Source organism: Desmodus rotundus, chromosome 11, assembly GCF_022682495.2.
Source record: "Desmodus rotundus isolate HL8 chromosome 11, HLdesRot8A.1, whole genome shotgun sequence".
Lineage (NCBI taxonomy): Eukaryota > Metazoa > Chordata > Mammalia > Chiroptera > Phyllostomidae > Desmodus > Desmodus rotundus.
The window spans coordinates 6277076-6298414 of record NC_071397.1 but is presented as its reverse complement, the minus strand read 5'-3'; the positions used below and the strand labels follow the sequence as shown (position 1 = coordinate 6298414).

Genomic DNA, 21339 nt, shown 5'->3' with positions numbered 1-21339 from the left:
AAGTCGTTGCCAGGGTCTGGGGAGAGGTTGGTGAAAGGATACAAGCTTTCAGCTACCAGATAAGTAAGGTCGGAAGATCTACTGTATAACATGGTGACTATAGTTGATAACACGGCATCATATCATTGAAATTTGCTTAAAGAGAACTTAAATGTTCTCCCCACCTCCCCCCAAAAAACTGTGTGCGTGTGTGTATGTATATATATATATGATGTGTCAATTAACTAAATGGAAGGAATCTTTTAACAATGTATATGTATATCAAACCATCACAATGTACACTTTAAATATCTTACAATTTTATGTCAATTATACCTCAATAAAGCTGAAAAAATATAAAGAATCAACATAGAAACAAACTTCCCCTCAAAGCTATGTTGGCACAACTACAACGATATATTATTTCCAAAAAGAAAAAGAACTACTTCAAAAATTATTAGAAAACATAAATTATCTTACCTGCAAATGCAATTTGTCGGCTTTCAATTTGCTTTCCAATTTTAGCAATCTCTTTGCCTGTTCTGGTACATCCAGCTTCATTTTTATCATGCACTTCGTTTCCCGAACCACCTCCAGAATTTTGGGATCAAAATTAACCAGCAACTTCCCTGATTCTGGATGTCGCACAAAAAGCGTCGCTTGTAAAGCTGTAAACAAACAATTCTTGACTTCAGTAATTTGGGATTTCTTTTCTGTTTCCAGCTCTGTTTCACGCGCCTCTCTTCCCCACCGGACCACTGACTTCTTCAGCGCAGAACAGTAGTTTTGGATACCCCAGGTTCCAAAGCACAGCACCTGACACACGGGCGGTGCTTGAGACTTAGATAAATAAATGTAGTGTCTCTATGGCCATAAAATCAGATCGAGAGAGAGAAAAATGGGCCAAGAATGGACAGCCCTTGCGCTGTGGGCTACAATACTTTTCTGAGTGGGACTAAGTGACCTGTGACACAATGTTAGTTTATTTTCACAGATGGTGATTTAACCCCTAGGAGAGAACTGGAGGACGTACACAACTATAAAAGTATGACATGCCTCAAAGATTTCAACCCTTTTCCATGCCGAACTCCAAACTGGCTTCTTAAAGGAGGTTTATCTGAATGAAGTATCCATCTGAATTTTTGATGACTAGGCTCATAATCAGCAAAAAAAAAATTATTAAACACCATTGCACTGTGAACTCCTAGAATGTAAAAAAAAATTTTATACTACGTCTGAACTACTACATGAATATCATTAATATAAATAGGCATTTTAAGATATGCTTTTTTATTATGAATCCCTGTGGTTGATGCTGAGAAGCCTTAGATTATCTGTTACTGTGGCATGATAACAAATAACAACAACACACCTATGAACACGTATGTGCTCGCTTGGATTACAGCTCATATTAACAAACACCACTAGCTTGAGAATGTCCCATGTGTCCTCCAAGCCTCACGTTACTGCACAGAATGTGGCTGCATCAAATATCCAGTTAAATAAAATGGTCTGTATATCCCTTTGAAGTCAGTGGATTTTACTCATCACATAAAATTAGTCTTGATATGGTTCTTAATGATGCTAGTTTCATGAGAATTTCGACCAAAAATTTTACCCAGTTCTTTTGGAATCTTTTAAAAATGGGGCTAGAAATCATTTATCCTTCCAAGTAACATCCAAATTAACCTCTGAGCATTCATTTAATAAAATCTGTCTTCCTTCAGGCTGTACTAAGTTTTCTTGAAAGGACAAAATGGTCAGCAAGACCATTAACAGTAATGACAGCCAGGACGGAGCGAACATTCACCCCACGTGAACTGCCAGAAGAACCAGCTGAAAAAAGTTGATACTAAGTCTCCAATTACTATTCTGAGTTCCTTTATAGTTAAATATCATCACATCACTGCAACAAGAAGCCTTTCAGAGCAATTCATGCCCATTAGCCTGTGTGCACATGGAAGGCAGATTTGAATCCTCTCCCTGCCACTGTGTGATCTTGGGCAAGTCACTCAGCTGGTTACTCAGTTTGCTCGTCTGTAGGAGGAGGATAATGTTTCCTCCCAGTGTTGCCATGAGGATCACAGGCAGGCGTATGCGCAGGGCATCAACAGCCTGTGCATACGCTGTGTCCCCAACAGCCAAAATATGTGGGTCTGGAACCAAGAGGCAGAAGTAGGAGTGGCCTCTCTCCCTGTCACTCCTGTGCTTCCTGTGCCTGCACTCTGTGCTCCGCGGAAGTGGAGGCCCCGGGGTGGGAGGAAGAAACTTTTCTACCAGGAGACACAGTCAGAGCTCCACCAAGGTGTGCGTAAGAGCTAAGGGTTAGGGTGAGACCAAGCAGGGCCAACCACTGAGCCCAAATGACCACACCACCCCAGATGACGCCAGCACAGGTGGATGGTGTTCAGAACTGTCCACCTTCTGCCTCACATTTAACTCTGCCCAAGGCCTTAGCACCCTCACAGGTACCTGGGTGCAGCCCCAACATTCTTACTTTACTGGAGCTCAAAACTGAAGTTAAATTGTTATAGAAAAAGGAGAGAGGAAGAGAAAGGTGAGAAGGAAAAAAGGAGGGAGGAGGGGAGGAGGGACACAAGCAAGCTGCAATTCTTCCTCCCCTGACTGGGGCTGAGAATTGAATCTATAACAAGATAAAACTAAATATGAAAACTTTCCTAAATTTATGGAGAAATAGCTATAAAGAGTCTCGATATTTACTTTTAAATATTGTTTTTCAGGGGGAAGTCATAATCTAAGTATATCGACTTTAAGATCATGACAATTTTTACTCATAAAATCAGAATATTATTAACTATAAAGAAAGAAATAATGGTATCATCCCCCAGTCTAAATTTAATCATCGTAAGATTATATACAAGGGATGCAGAACGTCCCCAGAGCCATGAACACATTCAGAACCGGCTAACCGCCCCCCCCCCCCCCCCGCCCCGTAGCATCCCTGCATAGTCCCATACACACCGTACTGCAACTGCGAGATCTCTCGGACCCAGGCTGTGTGATACACCACCTCGAACTCCACCAGGACATAGGAAATTTTGTTATACTGACGAATGACAGCTTTACCTTCCGCACTTGACAAAATATCTGAGTTTTTCTGTTTTTTAAGGAAAAAAGAAAGATTTATTTTAAAATAAGTCACAGTGAAAGGCAAATACTGTATGATTTCACCTATAAATGGAACCTAATCAACAAAACAAACAAGCAAGCAAAATATAACCAGAGACATTGAAATAAAGAACAAACTGACAGTAACCAGAGGGGAGGGAGGAGAGAGATAATGGGAGAGATAGGGGAAGGGTCCTCAAGGAACAAATATAAAGGACACAGGGACAGAGCCAAAAGGGTAGGATCAAGGGTGGGAGGTAGGGATGGGTTGCATGGGGGGGGAGTGGTGGAGGGAAAATGGAGACAACTGTACTTGAACAACAGTAAAAAAAAGATGCTGCTTGCTTTCATTCAAATCATAAAGCTCTTTGTATATAAAATGGCATCAAATAAGTATGCTCCCCATTTAGATTTTCATCAAAGTAGAACAGAGATGAGGAGGGCTATACAAGCTAGAGATGGAAGTAGGGAAGTGTTACCAGTAGAAAGGAAAAACTGGAAAAGGAAATAGAAGATTTAAAAAGAAAGGTCTCCAGCCCTGCAGCCAGCCCAGGCACTGAGAGCCTCTCCTTCCAACTCTCCGTTCCCTCCCCACTTTTCTGGACAAGACACAATGGACTGATTTTCCTTGAGCTATGGATACCAGGGCAAATTCCTAAATTCCAGCGCCAAAAACAGTAACCCTATGTCAAAGGAAAAAACAAGTGAAATTTTTAATGTAAATGACTGAAAGCTTTATGTTTTGATTTACACGTGTCAAAAACAGGGCGATCTCTGCTCCGCCACCATCGAGTCAACCAGCAATCGAGCCTCCAGCCCGGCCTCTTGTGAGAGGCCAGCGTCTCAGTGATTTTTAACTTTGAGAACAGTAAAATAAATGATGGTCGCTGAACAGAAACAACAAACACTTAATATTTAATAATTCTTAATAATGTTACTTGCAAGACTATTGTTTGGTAGTATTTTGTTCTGAATTTAGGCATAAGACACAAAACTAAGCCAACCATCTCTACTTTGTTACCCTGCCTCTTTAAAAACCAAAGCAAACAAACAAACAAACAAAAATCCCCAAACAAAGAGAAGACAAACTGGCAATTGCAGAATGCCAACAGGGCCTAGGAGTATCCCGACGTTCAGAAACCCAGCACTCTAAAGGACACAGAGCAGGAAAGTACTTCACTGTCTCCTGCTCTAAGTCTCAGGTCTTCGTGCAGGAGCAGACGGAGTCTGTCTTCGCCTTTACGAACATGTAGCAGTGACCCAGCTGCCCACACGTGGAGGTAAGCTCAGCACTTGGCCTGCACGTTACTGTCTTCAAAACAATTTTTAAAAGGCTCTATAAAGTGTCCTGTATTAAAAGTCATGAAGTTTAAGATTAACCCCCTTAGAGATAACTGTAATTAAATGGGCTTGTCTACCAAACAGGAAAGAATCGACTTCGTATCTCTCAAGCATACTTATAAACCAAGCATGTTTATGAACTAAATTTTCTTCGCCCAGTAAAATAATTAGCTCTAAGTACTCCCTTAGACATAAATACTATAGAATAAAATATGTTTCTTGTGTTAAAAATCACTATACCCCACATATCATGAATTGAAGCACTGGCTTACAAAGAAATAGTTGATGGGCTCACTTATCCGGCGGTAGAGCTGCCTCACCCACAGTATTTTTCCCGCTATTGGGGGCATGTTGCGAGCCAGAGGGGGGTCATCTTTTTGAGAATGATAAAGCTGTAAAATTAAAGATCGGGTGTTAATGTTTGAAATTGAATGAGATGAAAAAGGCAAAAAATATAAAGCTGTATTTGTACTGATGCTTTACCATTATTCTCATGTTTTATACCAAGGAAATAGCCAATATATATAAGTGCACTTCAGAGATTAATAACTTGAGGTTTGGAAATTATGATATTTGTAATATATGACACTTAATTCTCCCTTAACCCTTATTTCCCATTACACGTAGAGTTTTTTCTGCCTTTTATCTCAACTTTTAAGGAGGTATTCAAACGAAGGAGGACACTGCTGCATGACGTCTGTCAGAATAGTCTCCAGGGCCCGTACTCCTCCACACAAAAACATTAGCTGAAGTGGGTTTTCCCGTGCAGCACGGATGCTGTCGCGCAGACAGTCCTCAGGAGCATGGGGCTGTGCATCTGGCTGACGGTGACGGACACTGCCAGCACCTGCCCACACAGACGGGGGAGCATCGGCCCTACGGAGCAGTGAAAGGATTGCTGCTGGAGAGCTCAGCACAAACTAACGATGCCAAGTGCTTTCGGAATACTTCTGTGTTTGCACAAAAGGACCACTCTACTTATAAAAATGATACTAACCTTCTTAATAGCTTCAAGTTCAGCCACGTAACACTGAAGAATACGCTCAATTGTGTGATTTATTTCTAACTGCAGACAGGGAATGTTCAGCTTCTGGAATCTAAAAGTAATTGAAGGTGAATAATTAAAAAGTAAATGATAAACATACTTAAGAATTGCTGCAGTCCTAAAAATCCATTCATTTACTCAGTTGACAAATATTCATACCAGGCCTCATACATTTCCTAGGGACACAGTGATGAACAAGGCAGGTGTGGTTCCAGCTCTCTCAGAGCCTACGTCATCTTATGGAAAAGGGAGCTAATCAGCCAAGAGTTACATAAATAACTGTTTAAATTACAAGGGGGCCCAGAAATACATATTAGCAGGGTGCCCAGCCAAGCCTGGTGAGTCAAGAAAGACTTACCTGAGACAATGACATTAAGCTGAGGTGAAAAAGATGAGTGGGGAGCTGGCTTAGCAAGGAAGGAGAGGAGCACACTGACTGTCCCTCTGCCAATATTTTGACTCTTATGATGGCCTGCTCAGGCAGGGTCTCGCTGCTATCATCCATCATTAGAGAGACATGGAACTAGCAAGGCTGGGCTGCAGCCCAGATCCACTGGCTCTCAGGACAGGGTTGCCAAAGGGTCACTAACACGGGTCGTCATGAAGCCTCCCTGAGCTGGAAGAAAATGACCCCTAGTCCAGCTCGTCCCTCCGTCCCTCCCTAAGCCAGATTTCCTGTCCCTTGGGGGCGGGGGCACTGTTGTCAGGAATGGAGGGAAAGGAACTACAGGAGCACTCAAGAGGGAAAACGGAAGTTTGGAGAACCGCCACTCTCAATTTCACTTTTAGAAATCCTTCCAGTAGGCAGAATTAATCACTATTTGTTCCCTTTCCAATAACACCTATGAAATTAACCTCAATATATCATATAGCTGGGGGAAAACATAAAATATTTCATTTTCTTATTGAAAGACTTTATGCTACAAAAATGCAATAAAAAATATCATATTTCAAATGTTTACCATTCTACTTAATGGTAATTAAAGAGTAATGTTTATGAGTTTAAAAGTTTACCTAGAAGAGATTTCCAAGAACATCTTATTTGAAATTGTATTTTCAGATATAAAGTTATCCCAACTAGAAATTATATTGCTTAATGAATTATAAATACCTTTGAAGCAGCTGAAGAGCCTGCTGGGAAGATAAGATTTTTCCAAAAGTACTGTTCATAAATGCCTGTATTTGTATCTAAAATAAAATATTGATATTTAATTATTTTTGACATTAAGAAAGAGACTAGTTTTACTGAACAATAATTAACAATTTTCCTACAGAATCAAAAGAGCCTTCAACACACCTACCACCTAAGTACCTAAAACTGCACAGGTGACTGCGGCACACTTGAAACATCACTGCTTGGAAGGGACACGTGCTGTAAGTACAAAATACACACTGGATTTCCAACACTTAGTACAAAAAAGAATGTCAAGTATCTCCATGACTCTTATATTGATGACACAACAAAATGTAATATTTTGAATATGTTCAGTTGAATAAAATATATTATTAAAATTAATTTTATCTGCTTCTTTTAACTATTCCTCCTTTGACTATTAGGAAAATTATAATTGCATATATAATTTGTCACTCAGTATTTATTGGAAATTACTGACCCACAGAATTTAGGAAAGCAGGGAGTATCCCCTAGCAAGCATATTTCTTTGGGATATTCGGAATTTCCAAGCACACTGGTAGGGCAATGTAATGACACTACAAACACCCAGAGTCAACAGGTCACTTTCCAACATCACTGCTCTCAGAACCCTCTTTACCATGCTAAGGAGAAACCAGGAGAAAATATTCTGCTGAGACCCCCACCATCCCAAGCAGTGAATTCCAAACTCCTGGTACCCAACCAATGGAGTTGAAGCACTCTTTGCAAATTCCTTTCACTTACAGATTATATTATCAAGGTCTACTAATCTATACCACAACGTTACTCAAACATTGGGAAAGGAAGGAAAGTAAAACACTGACACCTCTCTCAAAATATTTTTCTTTTTTTTTCTATTGCTGTTCTACTACATTTTCCCCAATTTTCCCCCATTGTTTTCCCCTGCCCCACTCCCACAGTCAGTCCCCACCCTGTTGCCCATGTCCACGCTATTAAAAAGTTAATATGGCCTCTAAATATACTGAAAGCTAACGTTTGTATCTAAGACCACAGTAAAGCCTTCAAAACATATCATCTTTATTAAACAATCATAATTTAAGCAATAAGTTTTTTTTTAATCCACAAACTCCCACAAAGATATAACTTGCAAGCATTTTAGAAGCAAACCCCACCCTGCCCAACTAGCCAAACACTGAAAGTAATAACTAAATATATATCTTAATACCAGAGTCTCACTTTCAGAAACTAAAGGGAAATCCATTTAGTTTCCAAAAAGAAAAGGTGTGAGAATTTTAGGATCTTCATTTTTATATTGTCCAGAGTACGTGTATATTGTTCTTTAAAGAACTGCAGGCTCAGGAAGTGAACAGAGAATATTCTTGTCCTTCCCTGTGTCTTTAGGACATTGTCCCATCAAAGATGGGACCTTTCTGTGGGGTTTAACCCTGGCTTTGCAGTAGTTTTCAGTATGAGAGTAACTGAGGTCATGTAAAACCCAAAGGTGAGAGAGAAATACGGCACCATCTCACCAGATACATTTTTTAACTACCCTTCGTCCCTCTGGTGTCCCTGAAGCTATGACAAACAGGATGAGGGCCCATGCAGAGCTGTCCTCTAAGCTGCAGAGAGAGTGTGGCCATAAAGTGCAGTGCCTAGGGGACAGGGATCCACCTTCCTATTCTGTCCTCAAATCTTCTCACACTTAATACGGAGAATAAGAATGATAATTCTTTCCTTAGACTGGAAAAATGACACTGGCTCCTTGGAACAACAAAAATTGACCACAAATTTTAATGAAACAAAAAATTAACCCTAACTACAATTGTCCTTCAGGCTTCTGGTTACTCACTGACATCTTTGGTTGAATATGCCCATTTTCCATTTTTTAAAAGGTAGAAAATATTTTGTGGACTAGTTAAAAAATTACTCATACTAGCAAATATTTTTGATCCACTTGCAAGAGTAACTTATAATAAATAGGAAAATGTGTGAATTCTAGTATTATTGATTACATTTCAGCTTTACTAAAGTAAAAGTATGTGTAACTACTTACCTCTAATGCATTGATTTTGGACATGAACTCTAAGAAATCTGTGTCGAACTCTGTCCTTCTTGGATCCAGAATGTCATATTGCTTTTTCTTAACCCCGTGATATATATTTTTAAATTTTATGGCCATTATATCTATTCCCTCTATGGTAGAATTACTCAAAGCTGAATATGTTTGCACAATAGTTATCATTTCTGTAATCTTAAAAAGAGAAGTTATTTTATTTTTAAAATGAAATATTAGCACCTTCCCTGGAATAAGCTCTAAGTGAGTCATCAATTCAGTAACAGACCAAGAAACAGGCCCTGGAATCATTTAGCTGAAACCAGCCAGCAGGGATAAAACAGACCGCAAATCTCTGTCACTGATCACTACTACTCTCCACCTATTTAGGACAGATAATGTTCGAGCATATCCTGAGAGAGTTTACAACCTTTCTCAGAATTTCACCATTCTGTCTTTCAAAACAAAATCCGAAAAAAACCTTTGCAGATGTCTCATCTCTTTACTCTTGAGAATTTCCTGAAAATCATTTTGCTGGGTCATTGGATTCAAAAGCTTGACCGGTCTTTGTGGCCCTCCCCTCACTGTGGCTCTGATGTGTAGCGCTAGCATAACTCCACACCTGTTTCCCTTGCCCGTGCATCCAGGTAAAGGGAAGGCCCAAGAAGGCTGAAGAATGACTCCAGTCACTTCTGACCTGTGAAGGAAACACTCAAAATGGATTTCATCCCAGGAGTGGCCGCCTCCATCTCAATGCACCAACACCACCTACTTCGCAGGCTAATCTTCATCGGTGATTCCCCATTTGGACTCCTGCTTTGGAGAACGATGCTCAAATCTCTCCAGGTTTGTTTTCACAGGAGTCCTCCAAATACTGCACACCACGAAGACAACACTACGGAGCCAGCAGAAGTCAAAGCCTCTGCACGTGTCAATCCACATCACCATTTTCTGAACAACTGTCACTCTTATGTCACTATGTCTGTATCCTTCCAAAACTACTGTCATCCTAGAAGCCAGTCCAAACCTTGAGGAATTATGGACCTCCTGGAATTTACAGCACACTCTGTATGCTTTATATAAATATGAGAAACAGCTGGGCCCCCTATTACCGCATGGCCTAGCAATTCCACTCCTAAGCATATACTCCAGAGGAATGGCAACGTATGTTCACACAAAAATCTACACACTGCAAAAATCTACATGTTCATAGCAGCACTATTTATAACAGCCCAAAAGTGGGAACAACCCAAATAACCATCAACTAGTGAACAGGTAAGTAAAATGTAGTATATCCATACACAGAATATCACTCAGCAATAGGAAAGAATGCTGCGACATAGAGGAACCTTGAAAACATTATGCCAAGTGAAAGAAGTCAGTAACAAAAAACACGTAAGATTCCATTTACATGAAATGTCCAGAATAGGTAAATCTGTATAAGCAGAACATTCATGGTTGCTTAGGGCTGGGAACAGAGCGGGGTGGGATTTCTTTCAGTGGGGATGAAAGTGATCTAAAATTAGATTGTAGTAATGGCTGCATAACCCTGTGAATACACTAGGAAATGCTGACTTATACACTTTAAATAGTTGAATTGTATGATGTGTGAATTATAGCCCAACATAGCTGTTAAAGAAACAAACAAAAAACAGCCTCACAGAAATACAAGGTCTGTCAAGGAAAAGTCCAGCCATTGTTAATATAACGAGAATGGTTTGCATGACACAGATGTAACCTGGCGGCCAAGGAGAGTGGACTGGAATGCACATGTGTGAACAATGACGACTTACTTCACTGTACTAGTCAGTGGGGGAGGTAGATGGTATTGAGTGCGCATGTGTACCGTGTGGCCATCACATTCAAAATGACTGAGCGAGTAGAGCAACAAATCTGCATCCAATTTTGTGTTAGGCTTGAACATTCCTCCTCGGAAAACTATTCGGACAATTCAGATGTTTGGCAAAACATCAAATCACCCAGGTGACTCAACTCCCCTATAACCCAGATTTTGTGCCCTGTGATTTCTGGCTTTTCCCAAAACTAAAATCACCTTTGAAAGGGAAAAGATTTCACACCATCAAGTGAGATTCAGGGAAATATGAAGGGGCAACTGATGGCGACTGGGAGACCTGTGTAAAGTCCCAAGGTGCCTAACTTGAAGGGGACTGAGGCGTCATTGTCCTATGTACAACGTTTTCTGTATCTTGTACCTTCTTCAATAAATGCCTCTATTTTTCATATTACATGGCTGGATACCTCTGGACAGACCTCATATGTATACAAGTCCCCACAGAGAAACTGGGTTCTCTTTATCACCCATACTTTCCTATCCTGGTTGTGTCAGGGGATTATAAATGAAAAATGGGCTTCTGGACATGACCAGGAAATGCACTTAAACCTATAGGTAATGCCCTCATCAACTTCCAATAAGCGATAAACAGAAAGCTCAGTACTACCAGGACCTAAGGAGTTAGCAGGGTGGTAGTGGGGGTGGTGGAGAGGGTGGTACTGAAATGGTATCTTTGTAAGCTTTTCAAAGGATGACTCCAGGAAGCCAGCAGTATGGGCTGTCCTATGTACCCTGAAAAAAAATACCACTCCCTTGCAGCCAGTGTTAGTAAATGAATTAAAGGTACAGAAGATTCTAAAGCACGTCTGCCCAGCCAAATACATCGCCCACTGTCTGTGTCTAACACACTATACAATGGCCTAGGAAGGGAAAGGCACATAGATGAACCCAGATATGACACAAATACTGGGTTCTGCCAGGTATTGCTGTTATTTCATCTCACATTTTTCCTCAGCCTAATAGAATGATAAGAGCAGAGGCTTTTAAGCCAAGCTCCACAGGTGGAGGTAGAATTGAAGGAGAAAGGGGAAAGTCTGCAATAGCTTTTGTGTATCTGGCAGAAGATAGTAATCAGGGATAAAAAAATAAGTTACAATAAAATGTAGTGAGTGATAGCGAATGAGTCATATCAATAGTGAGACAAGAGATCTGGAACAATAATTCCCAATAGTGCTACATAAAGTAATAAATAACCAGAAAAGTGTGGCTGGGAGGGGATACTGTGACTGCACAATGCTTACCTTCTCCAGCCTTTTGCAGAAAGCCTCGAAGTTTCCAAATATATACATTTCTGAAACCTCAAAAGATTTTTCCCCTGAAGATTCTAAAATCTGTTTCCTTGTTTTGTGAAAAGATGCCTGATATTCCTTAAATAGAAAAATGCAATCCTGTGAAAAATTAACAGGGGGAGAAAGTGTGGTGAGACATATGTTCAGGAGTCAAAGCTTTGAAACTTCTACCCTCACACAGAGCTGGTAATCACATCAGCCCTTCAATAAGGCCTGTTGCTGTTAATATTAAAAATTCAAATTCTCTGCCTACATATTGAAAAGCTTGTGAAAATAATATTTTTTATTTTACATCATATTTTCATCTTCTTCATTCTCACTATTTTCCCTCAACTCTTATCCTTATCGCAGTATGACATACTATTTTATGTTTCCATGGCCGATTAGAACTCCAGGGGGCTAGAAATCATCAATTCTATCTATCTACTATCAACTCTCCATTCATTTAGCTGGCACCTGACTTTTAATGAGCTTTCTTTATGTACAGGTACATAAACATTAATATTATAATTTCTCATCCAAGCATCATTTCTCCACAAAGAGATGGTAAAGTTTTGATGAGTGTGTTGCTGATGTTACTGTTTGACTGGAGCCCCCCCATTGGCCAGCTCAACCAGGCTAGTGAACCTGGTAGAAATTTTTTTAAAAAAGGACATGTTTACTAGGTCCAGTAGGGAATCACTGTAATGTCGTAATAATAATAAATTCAAAAATGTTAAACTTTTTCAAAGCCACCAATGGACAGTTAAATCTTTTTCATAATGCCATCTTTCTGGTCCTGACTTTTTCTCACATAAAGAATTCTTGTGATTACAACATAGATGAATCTTATGCTAGTTTACTTAGATAATCCAGGATAATCTCGCCATATCAAGGTCAGGTAATTTGCACCTTAATTTCATCTGCAACCTTGTCATTTAACTGCCCCTTGTCATTTAACATGACACATTCATGGTTCCAGGGATTAGCACAATACTCTCTAGGTCCACCCATGTTGTTGCAGATGGACATATTCCATCTTTTTTTATGGCTGAGTCATATTCCACTGTATAAATGCACCAGTTCTTTATCCACTCATCTCCTGATGGACACTTAGGTTGCTTCCATATCTTGGTTATAGTAAATAATGTTGAAATTAACATATGGATATATGTGGTTTTTTTAATTCAGTGTTTTGGGTTTCTTTGGATAAATACCCAGAAGTAGAACTGCTGAGTTCTTCATCAGTTATAGCCTTTCTTTTAAAGTCTATTTTGTCTGGTTTAAGAATTGCTACCACAGCTTTTTTGTTTGTTTCCATTTTTAATGAGATGTATTCTTCCACCCCTTTACTTACTTTACTTACATTCTGTGTGTCTTTCCATCTGAAGTGAGTCTGTTATTGACAGCATATGTAAGAATCTTGTTTTGTTCTCCATTCAGCCACCATGTCTTTTGATTAAATATTTAATCTATTTGCACGTAAAATAATTGTTGATAAATATGTACTTATTGTCATTTTATTGTTCATATTTTTATCTTTTTCTTCTTCTTAAAGAAGATAAAAATATGTCTGTGTATCTTTTTATCTGTCTGTGTATCTTTTTATCTGTCCTTCTAAATAATAGCTTTTCTGGGTAATCTTAGTTGTAGGTCTTTGTTTTTCATCACTTTGAATATTTCATGCCAATTCTTTCTAACCTGCAAAGTCTCTGTTGAGAAATCAGTTGACAGTCTTATAGGAGCACCCTTGCAGGTAACTAACTGCTTTTCTCATGGTGCTTTTAAGATTCTCTCTTTATCTTTAAGCTTTGGCCTTTTAATAATGATGTATCTTGGAATGGGCCTCTTTGCATCCATCTTGTTTGGGACACCCTGTGCTCCCTGAACTTGCATGTCATTTTCCTTCACCAAATTAGGGAAGTTTTCTTTCACTATTTTTTCAGATAGATTTCCAATTTCTCGCTCTTTCTGTTCTTCTTCTGGCAGCCCCATGATGCAAATGTTGGAGTGCTTGACGTTGTCCCATAGGCTCCTTACTCTATCCTCTATTTTTTGGATTCTTTTTTCTTCCTGTTGCTCTGATTGGTTGGTTTTTGCTTCCTATGTCCCAAATCATTGATTTGATTCTCTGCTTCATCTACTCTACTGTTGTTTCCCTATAAATTGTTCTTCATTTCAATTAATGTATTCTTCATTTCTGATTGGATCTTTTCTATGCTCTTGAGGTCCTCACTAAGTTCCTTGAGCATCCTTATAACCAGTGTTTTGAACTCTGCATCTGTTAGATTGCTTATCTCCATTTTGTTAGTTCTTTTTCTGGAATTTTGATCTGTTCTTTCATTAGGGCCATGTTTCTTTGTCACCTCATTTTGGCAGCCTCCCTGTGTTTTTTTCTATGTATTAGGTAGAACAACTTTGACTCCCTGTCTTGGTAGCATGGCCTAATGTGGTAGGTGTCCTGAAGGGTCCAGTGGCACAGCCTCCCCTATCACCCAAGCTGGGTATTCGAGGTGCACCCTTTATATGGGCTGTATATACCCTCCTCTTGTAGCCAAGCCTTGGTTACTCTTGGTAGATCAATGGGAGGGACCTACCCAGGCCAGTAGGCTGCAAGGGCTGGCTGTGACCACTGACCAACAACTGCCACCCTCTATGGAGGATCAGCTGTGCAGGGACAGGGTGGTGGTGCTCCGACATGGTCTCTAGCTGTCCATTAGGTGCATTCGCCCTGGGGTTTCCCAGATGGTACAGGCCAAGGTCAGGCCCCATCTGTGTTTTGCCTGGGGCACCCTGCTTGAGCTGTAAAGCTGTATGAGATGGCTGCTACTTGTGCAGGGCCTGGAGATCCCCAGGTGAAGCCAAGCTGTGAGTCTAATCTGACTGCTGCTAGGGCTCGCTGTTGCTTGTTTGATAGGATTTAGGAGCCAAGATAAGCCATTCATATGGAAAAGCAGCTTGGTTGGGCCCATAAATCGGGTGGGGTAGAGCTTCTGTGGATCTCCAACATGGGTCACACAGTGTTAGCCAGGTTGATGGGAGTCTCAGATATGGCACCAGCCGACTGACTCTGTGGAGGCAGGGCTCAGGAAAGGGATAATGGCCTCTGCTTGCCCCGATGCCAGACACTTCATTCTCTTCCTGTATACCACTGGTGCCTTTCAAGCTACCACCCCAGTGCGGGATCTCAGAGGGAGTGAGTCTGGGTAGGTGAGTCCGTGTGTGGGTTTCCTAAGAGGAACTGCTTAGGGCTCCAGCAGTCTCCTCCATGACCCAATCCCACTGTTTTTTGCAGCCAGAAGTTGCAGGGACTTATTTTCCTAGCACTGGAACCCTGGGCTGGGGGCCCTGGTGTGGGCCTAGGACTCCTTGCTCCCGAGATATCGCTCCCAGATTTTTATCCATGTGGGTGTGGGGCCAGCCTGTTCCATGTCCCCACCCCTCCTACCAGTCTGGACAGATGTGATTTCTTCAATTCCATAGTTGTCAGATTTCCATTCAACTCAGTTTCTGACGTTCCTGAGTGATGGGTGTTCTATATTTTTGTTGTAATTTTGATGTGGTTGTGCAAAGAGGCGAGTCATGTCTGCCTACATCACCTTCTTGACCAGAAGCCATCTTTCTCCATTTTTATGTTACCCATCTCTTTCTTGAAGTTCTCACTAAGTTCCTCTATTCTTCCCCTAAATTCTTTAATCATCCTTATAACCAGAGTCTTGAACTATGCATCTGGTAAATTGCTTGTCACCATTTTGTTTAGTTCTTTCTCTGGAGTTTGTTCTGTTCTTTCACCTGGGCCATGTTTCTTTTGTCTCCTCATTTTGGCAGCCTCCCTGTGTTTGTTTCTATGTATTAGGTAGAGCTGCTATGTCTCCCGGTCTTGGTAGAGTGGCCTTATGTAGTAGGTGGCCTGTAGGGCACAGTGGCGCAGCCTCCTTTGTCACTAGAGTCGGGAGGTCCATGTGCACTGGAGAGGGAGCTGTGTGCACCCTCCTGTTGTAGTTGGGCCCTGACTGCTGTTGGCACATCAGCAGGACTTGCTTCAGTAGGGCTCTGGTGCCTGCTGCGTCCATCCCTTGAGTGTGTGACTCATGGAGGTGGTTGTGTGGTGTGTCAGAATGGCTCTTGGCTCTTTTGTCATAAATTAGTTGTTCACATATGTGTGGGTTTCCTTTCTGGGTTCTCAATCCTGTTCCATTGGTCTGGTTTTTCATGGGGTTTTGTTGGTATTTTTTTTCCAGTACCATACCGTTTTGATTAATATAGCTTTGCAGTACAGTTTGAAATCAGGGCGGGCAATCGGGCTTTGTTTTTTTTGGAGGGGGCGGTTCCCGAGAACTGTTTTGGTTATTCAGGGTCTTTTGTGGTTCATAGATTTTAGGATTTTTTGTTCTATTTCTGTGAAAAATGTCATTAGGATTTTAATAGGGACTGTATTGAATCTGTAGATTGCTTTAAGTAATATCAACATTTTAACAATGTTAATTCTTCAAATCTATGATACAAAATATCTTTCCATTTCTTTCCGTCTTCAATTTCTTTCAGCCATGTCTTATAGTAGTCATAGTACAGATCTTTTCCCTCCTTGGTTATGTTCATTTCCAGGTATTTTATTGTTCAGTTTTATTTTTTAAATGCACACACAGTGAATCCTGTGATTAAGTCATTAAAGCAACTCTGTTTGCATTAAGCACTTTCTCTGCCCTGGCTGGTGTGGCTCAGTGGATTGAGTGCCAGCCTTCGGACCAAAAGGTAGCTGGTTTGGTTTCCAGTCACAGCACATGCCTGGGTTGCAGGCCAGTCTCCAATTGATGTTTCTCTCCCTCTCTTCCTCCCTCCTTTCACCTCTCTCTAAAATAAATAAATAAAATCTTTAAAAAAAAAAAAGAAAGAAACCATTTATCCTGAGCATCTTTGTTTGTTCTTACCATCTCAACAAGTTGCGTATTGTCATTTCTGGTAGTGTTATTTTTGTCCTGTCAGGCACTGCTTCTGCTATTTTTTCCCTCATTTTTTAGGCATATTTTATGCATATGTTTTTGAAGCTTGTTCCAAGAGCTGTTTTTCTGTTGTCCAAGAGCTGAAATCTGTGTGTGGCTCTCAAACTGCTCTGAAGTTGTTGTACTGCCAGCTTGAGGCATTACTCTGAGTAGTCTGTCATCTTCTTGATGAGGGTGCAGTTTTGGAGACTTCTTTGGCAGTTCTGTTGACTCCAGAAGGATGTGTGTTCATGTAATCGGTGATAATTTTTCAGGTTGAATTTGTGCCAGGAAGAAAGAGGTTCACAGTTTTAGTTAGTGATTGCAGATCGACCCTCTCCTGACCAATTTTCACTGCCATTCCTACCTCCTCTGCATTCTTAGATGCTTGTCACATACAAGCCGTACTTCACAAACAAGCCTTGCTTTCTCCTTCTCTTTTCTAATTTGCTCATCTGTTTTACCAGAGCAGCCATCCCTACTTCTTTTGTAGATAATAATGCTTCAGGTAAGTACTGTAAGCTGCCTAGTTTGAGCTTATCACAAAGCCCTTTTACTTTGTCATCATTTGATCCTTCCTCATTTCATCATCAGAAAATGATTCCAGCTCTTCCATGCATTCCCAAGTTTTTGGTGCCTTTTCTTTCTTTATGTAGATATAATTGACATATAACATTATATTAGTTTCATATGTATTACAAAATGACTTGATACTGCCTTTCCCCAATAATGGCTTTTTTCCTCAATGTCTTTTTCCTCCTTTGTCAATAATGCTTGTCTAACTTTCTCTTCTTTCTCCTTAGCTATCCAAGCAGCCTCTGATTCAGCTTCTTTTTCTTTAGCTTCTTGCGTCTTCCATTTTCCTTCTGTTTTTGCTTTCTTCTCTGCTTTTTTTTTGTTTTCTTTTTCTCTGAACACTTTTATCCTTGCCTCACAGCTGTGTGCACCATCGACTACTGTACAGATCATTTCTCTTTTCTTCCTTTGTGCCCTTTTTGCTCTTTTCAGATTTTCAACCTGTTTCTTCTCATCATCACATTCTGCTTTTTATCGTCTTCATTTAATTAAAAAAATTCTCTCCAGGAGTAAAAATTATACAAGGAGGAATAAAATGTCTCTACATCTTAAAACAGGAAGTTTGCATCACCAAGTTTAGGAACTAACTTTCTTCTCTTTCTTTCTCTTTCGTCCTTGGACTATGTGAAATTCCTTTCAAACACTGGGTAAAACACTTCAAAGGAACTGCTCTTTGCCTCACTTTTAGAAGGAACTGAGTTATCCAAAGTAAGATCTCCACCGTTAAATTCTCCATTTTCACTGGATCAGACATTTCATAAGCTTTTTTAATACAAGTGTGGCAGTCACTATCTCCTCCTTTTACTGGTTCACCAAGTGCATCCGGTGATGTTTTCAAACCACTGCTTTAGGAGCTGCTTTGGCCAGTGTCTGTGTAACTATGTATCATACATGGCCAACTCCAAAAACCACATATTGATCCTGGTTTTTCCAGTGTTTGGAATCGGGTGTTTTCAGCAACAGAAACTATCCTAACTATAATTGTTCTTTCTTTGTTTCCTCTGACAACTCCTTCTATCCTCCAGAGTTCCAGTGGTCAGAGCACAGTAGTTTACATCCTTGGTACAGGGCGGTAGGCATCTTTGCTGGCTCTACCTCCCAGTCCGAGCCTTGTGCCTCAGCTCTACAAAGCTCGGGAACTAGCACGTGAAGACAGCCAATAACCATTTCTAGATGGAGCCCTCCTGGAGTGGTCATTTCTTTCAGACTTTTATAAAACAGATCACTTTAATTTTCTCCACACTTGTCCATAGAATATAAAAGGGGAATACTTTCTTCCCCTCCTCCACCCCTACTCATTTCTTAAGGACAATCTGAGAAAGGAAAATTACAATCTACCTCCTTCATTAATACTGCTCTGAAAAATCCTAAACAGAATTGTAGCAAACTGAATTTGAGTGTTCAAAAAGAGGTTATTATACTAAGACCAACTTGAGTTTATCCTATGGATATTAGATTGTTTCATTTTAGAAACCCCCAAACTTTCATCCACCACATTAACAGATTGAGGAGAAAAATCTTATAACCATCTCAAAAAATATGTGCAGAAATTTCTTTTCAAAACTCATTCATAGGGTGGAGGCAGGGGAGGGAGGTGGGTTTGGATGGGGTAGGGTGGAGGGATGGGGAGAAAATGCATACGACTGTAATTGAATAACAATAAAAATTTTTTAAAAACCTCATTCATAACTTTAAAAAATATCTCCTAGTACTAAAACTAGAAATAAAATTATATTAATGTAATCAACAATGTATTAAAAACGCACAAAAGCATCGGGCTAAATGGGAAAATGTTAGAAACATTCTATCAGAATCAGATGCCAACTGTCCCCACGTCTATTTAAGGATGTAGGGCAGTGCTAGTCAATGCAAAAAGGCAAGAAAATGAAACGAACAGGGGTTGGAATGAGAGGTGGGGACAAGAGCTATGAAATGGCACACATGAGGTGTTTGATACAAGCAGCCATAGAGAGGATGGGGATTAAAATACACCCTTAAGGGGGCACTAAATGTAAACATAAGTAGGTAATTTTAATTTTCATATTCCCATGCTACTCTGTTCAATGTCTTATCAAAATTAACATGCTCTGTCCATGAACAAAGTAAACAAAATTGGGCCGGATAGAGAAAGCTTTACTTTGTGAAAATAAAAATACTTAAACAAACCTGAATTTTCTTTAGTACAAGTGGTGTTTCCTGGTCCCACACATGGTTCATTCCTCCATCAGTAATATAGGCTTTAGATGCTGTCACCATTTGATTTGTTACCTGGAATAAATATTAGTCCCAAATAAGCATAAAGAGAGAAATAAAATTTTTTAATTTCTTAAAATTGCAAGCATAGAAATGATAGATGGCAAATTTATGGAATGAATTAATCACAGTATATTAAATATAAAGAAATACACATTCTATTCAAAATAAAAAATAACTCAAAGTCATGTTTACCTACAACATGTAAGCCAATGTAATTGGGGCCATAAACTTCAAAATCAACTGTATTTTCCACTTTTCCATTTCTCCTCTAAGTGTGATTCTTCGCTGTCCTTCAACATGCAAATCAAATATCAAGTCAACCACCTCTCACATCCTCCAAACTAGTGAAAAAGTCAAGATAGCTATTTAAATGATCTGAAGGTTAGATCAAGATGGCAGCCTGACACACAGAAATTTTGGAAAACTTCTAAAATATGTCAAGCACATGAGATCAAATCAACAGGAAAAAAAAAGAGGGGGACTAGGAAAACCAGAACCCACTTGTGGAGGTTACTGTGAAGGTAAAACAATTATGGGAAACGTTCGAGGTGGGAGACCATGTGAGAGAAGCTTCAGGTGAAACCATGCACACTGAATTTGGCGCAACCTGTGCAGCAGGCAAGGTGACATGCTCGAAGGACAAAGCCCTGGGTGTGAGCCACAGTCAGGGAGAGGTGTGGCTGTGCCCCGGTAGCTACTGCACGCAAGGAGGACATATCAGAGAAATGCTAGTCACATTCCCCTCCCAACGGAAGTTACACCCCTCCCCTGCAAGGAACAGCACAGAAGTAAATTAGGGAGTCTCAGATACAAAGATGGCCAGACAACCAAGAATCCCAAGCAACGGAAGAAAACAAACATGGTAACACAGGCATTAAACTCAATGGACAGGAAATACAGAAAAGATATACGTAAAATCTTTTAAAATAGCTTTTATTAACCAAATTAATTCATGAGAAAGCTATGAGAAGATTTTACATCATAAGAACAACTAGAGAACATGGAAATTGAAATTTTTATTGTCAAACTTTTATCTCTTGTGGACTGACCAGCAACTGGGACAAAAGTGAAGAACACATGAGTGAGCTGAAGGGTCAAAGGACAAAGATGGACCCCCAAAATAGTTAAGAGAAATGGATGTGACATCCAAGGGGTGAGAATAAACGGAACAGGTGGGTAAGGAATAACCAAAAGCAAAAGAGGTAATTTCCCAGTAATGAAGGAGACAAAAGTCTTTGGATTGAAACAACCCAGCAATTATAAAACAAGATAAATGTAAAAAGAAACTGTCACTGAAATTTTAGTTCAAGGATAAAGGAAAAAATCCTAAGAGCTTCTTGGGAGAAAGGAACAGGGTTCCTGCAAAGGGAAAGCAGTCAGACTGGCATCAGGTTTCTCCTCGACAATACTGTGCAGCTGACAATATCCTCCAAGTCCAGGAGAAAACGACGTCAAACCCACGTTTGAGGGGTAGTACAAAATGAAGCCATCTGCAGACATGCGTGATGGGGGGTCACCACACACAGGCCCCCTCTGAAAGAGCCACTTGAGAATTTTTTTCAGCAAAGAAGTAATAAATCCATGATAGAGGAGAGGTGATCAAAGAAACTGACACCACTTAGATTTTAGGCTTAATGCTTGTTGATTCATAATATTGAAAAATGCTAATAATATGAAACTAGAAATCTTAATGTGGGACAGAAATAGCAGTGTTACCTCTTTCAGAGTTATATGTGTGACTCCTTCC

The 21339-nt window shown here is 40.1% G+C and overlaps 1 protein-coding gene and 1 pseudogene across 1 annotated transcript in view; both read right to left on the bottom strand.

Moving 5' to 3' along the window:
• Positions 1-21339, bottom strand: part of DNAH8 (dynein axonemal heavy chain 8) — a 288603-nt gene that overhangs the window by 222557 nt on the left and 44707 nt on the right. The window contains exons 11-18 of the mRNA XM_024557808.3: positions 19503-19604; positions 11755-11901; positions 8662-8859; positions 6606-6682; positions 5447-5546; positions 4722-4841; positions 2962-3097; positions 460-647 (exon numbers count right to left, since the gene is read on the bottom strand). Of these exons, the coding sequence (XP_024413576.3) occupies positions 460-647; positions 2962-3097; positions 4722-4841; positions 5447-5546; positions 6606-6682; positions 8662-8859; positions 11755-11901; positions 19503-19604 (1068 nt within the window). The remainder of the gene's footprint in view (positions 1-459; positions 648-2961; positions 3098-4721; positions 4842-5446; positions 5547-6605; positions 6683-8661; positions 8860-11754; positions 11902-19502; positions 19605-21339) is intronic.
• Positions 16706-18090, bottom strand: LOC112302200 (dnaJ homolog subfamily C member 2 pseudogene; annotated as a pseudogene).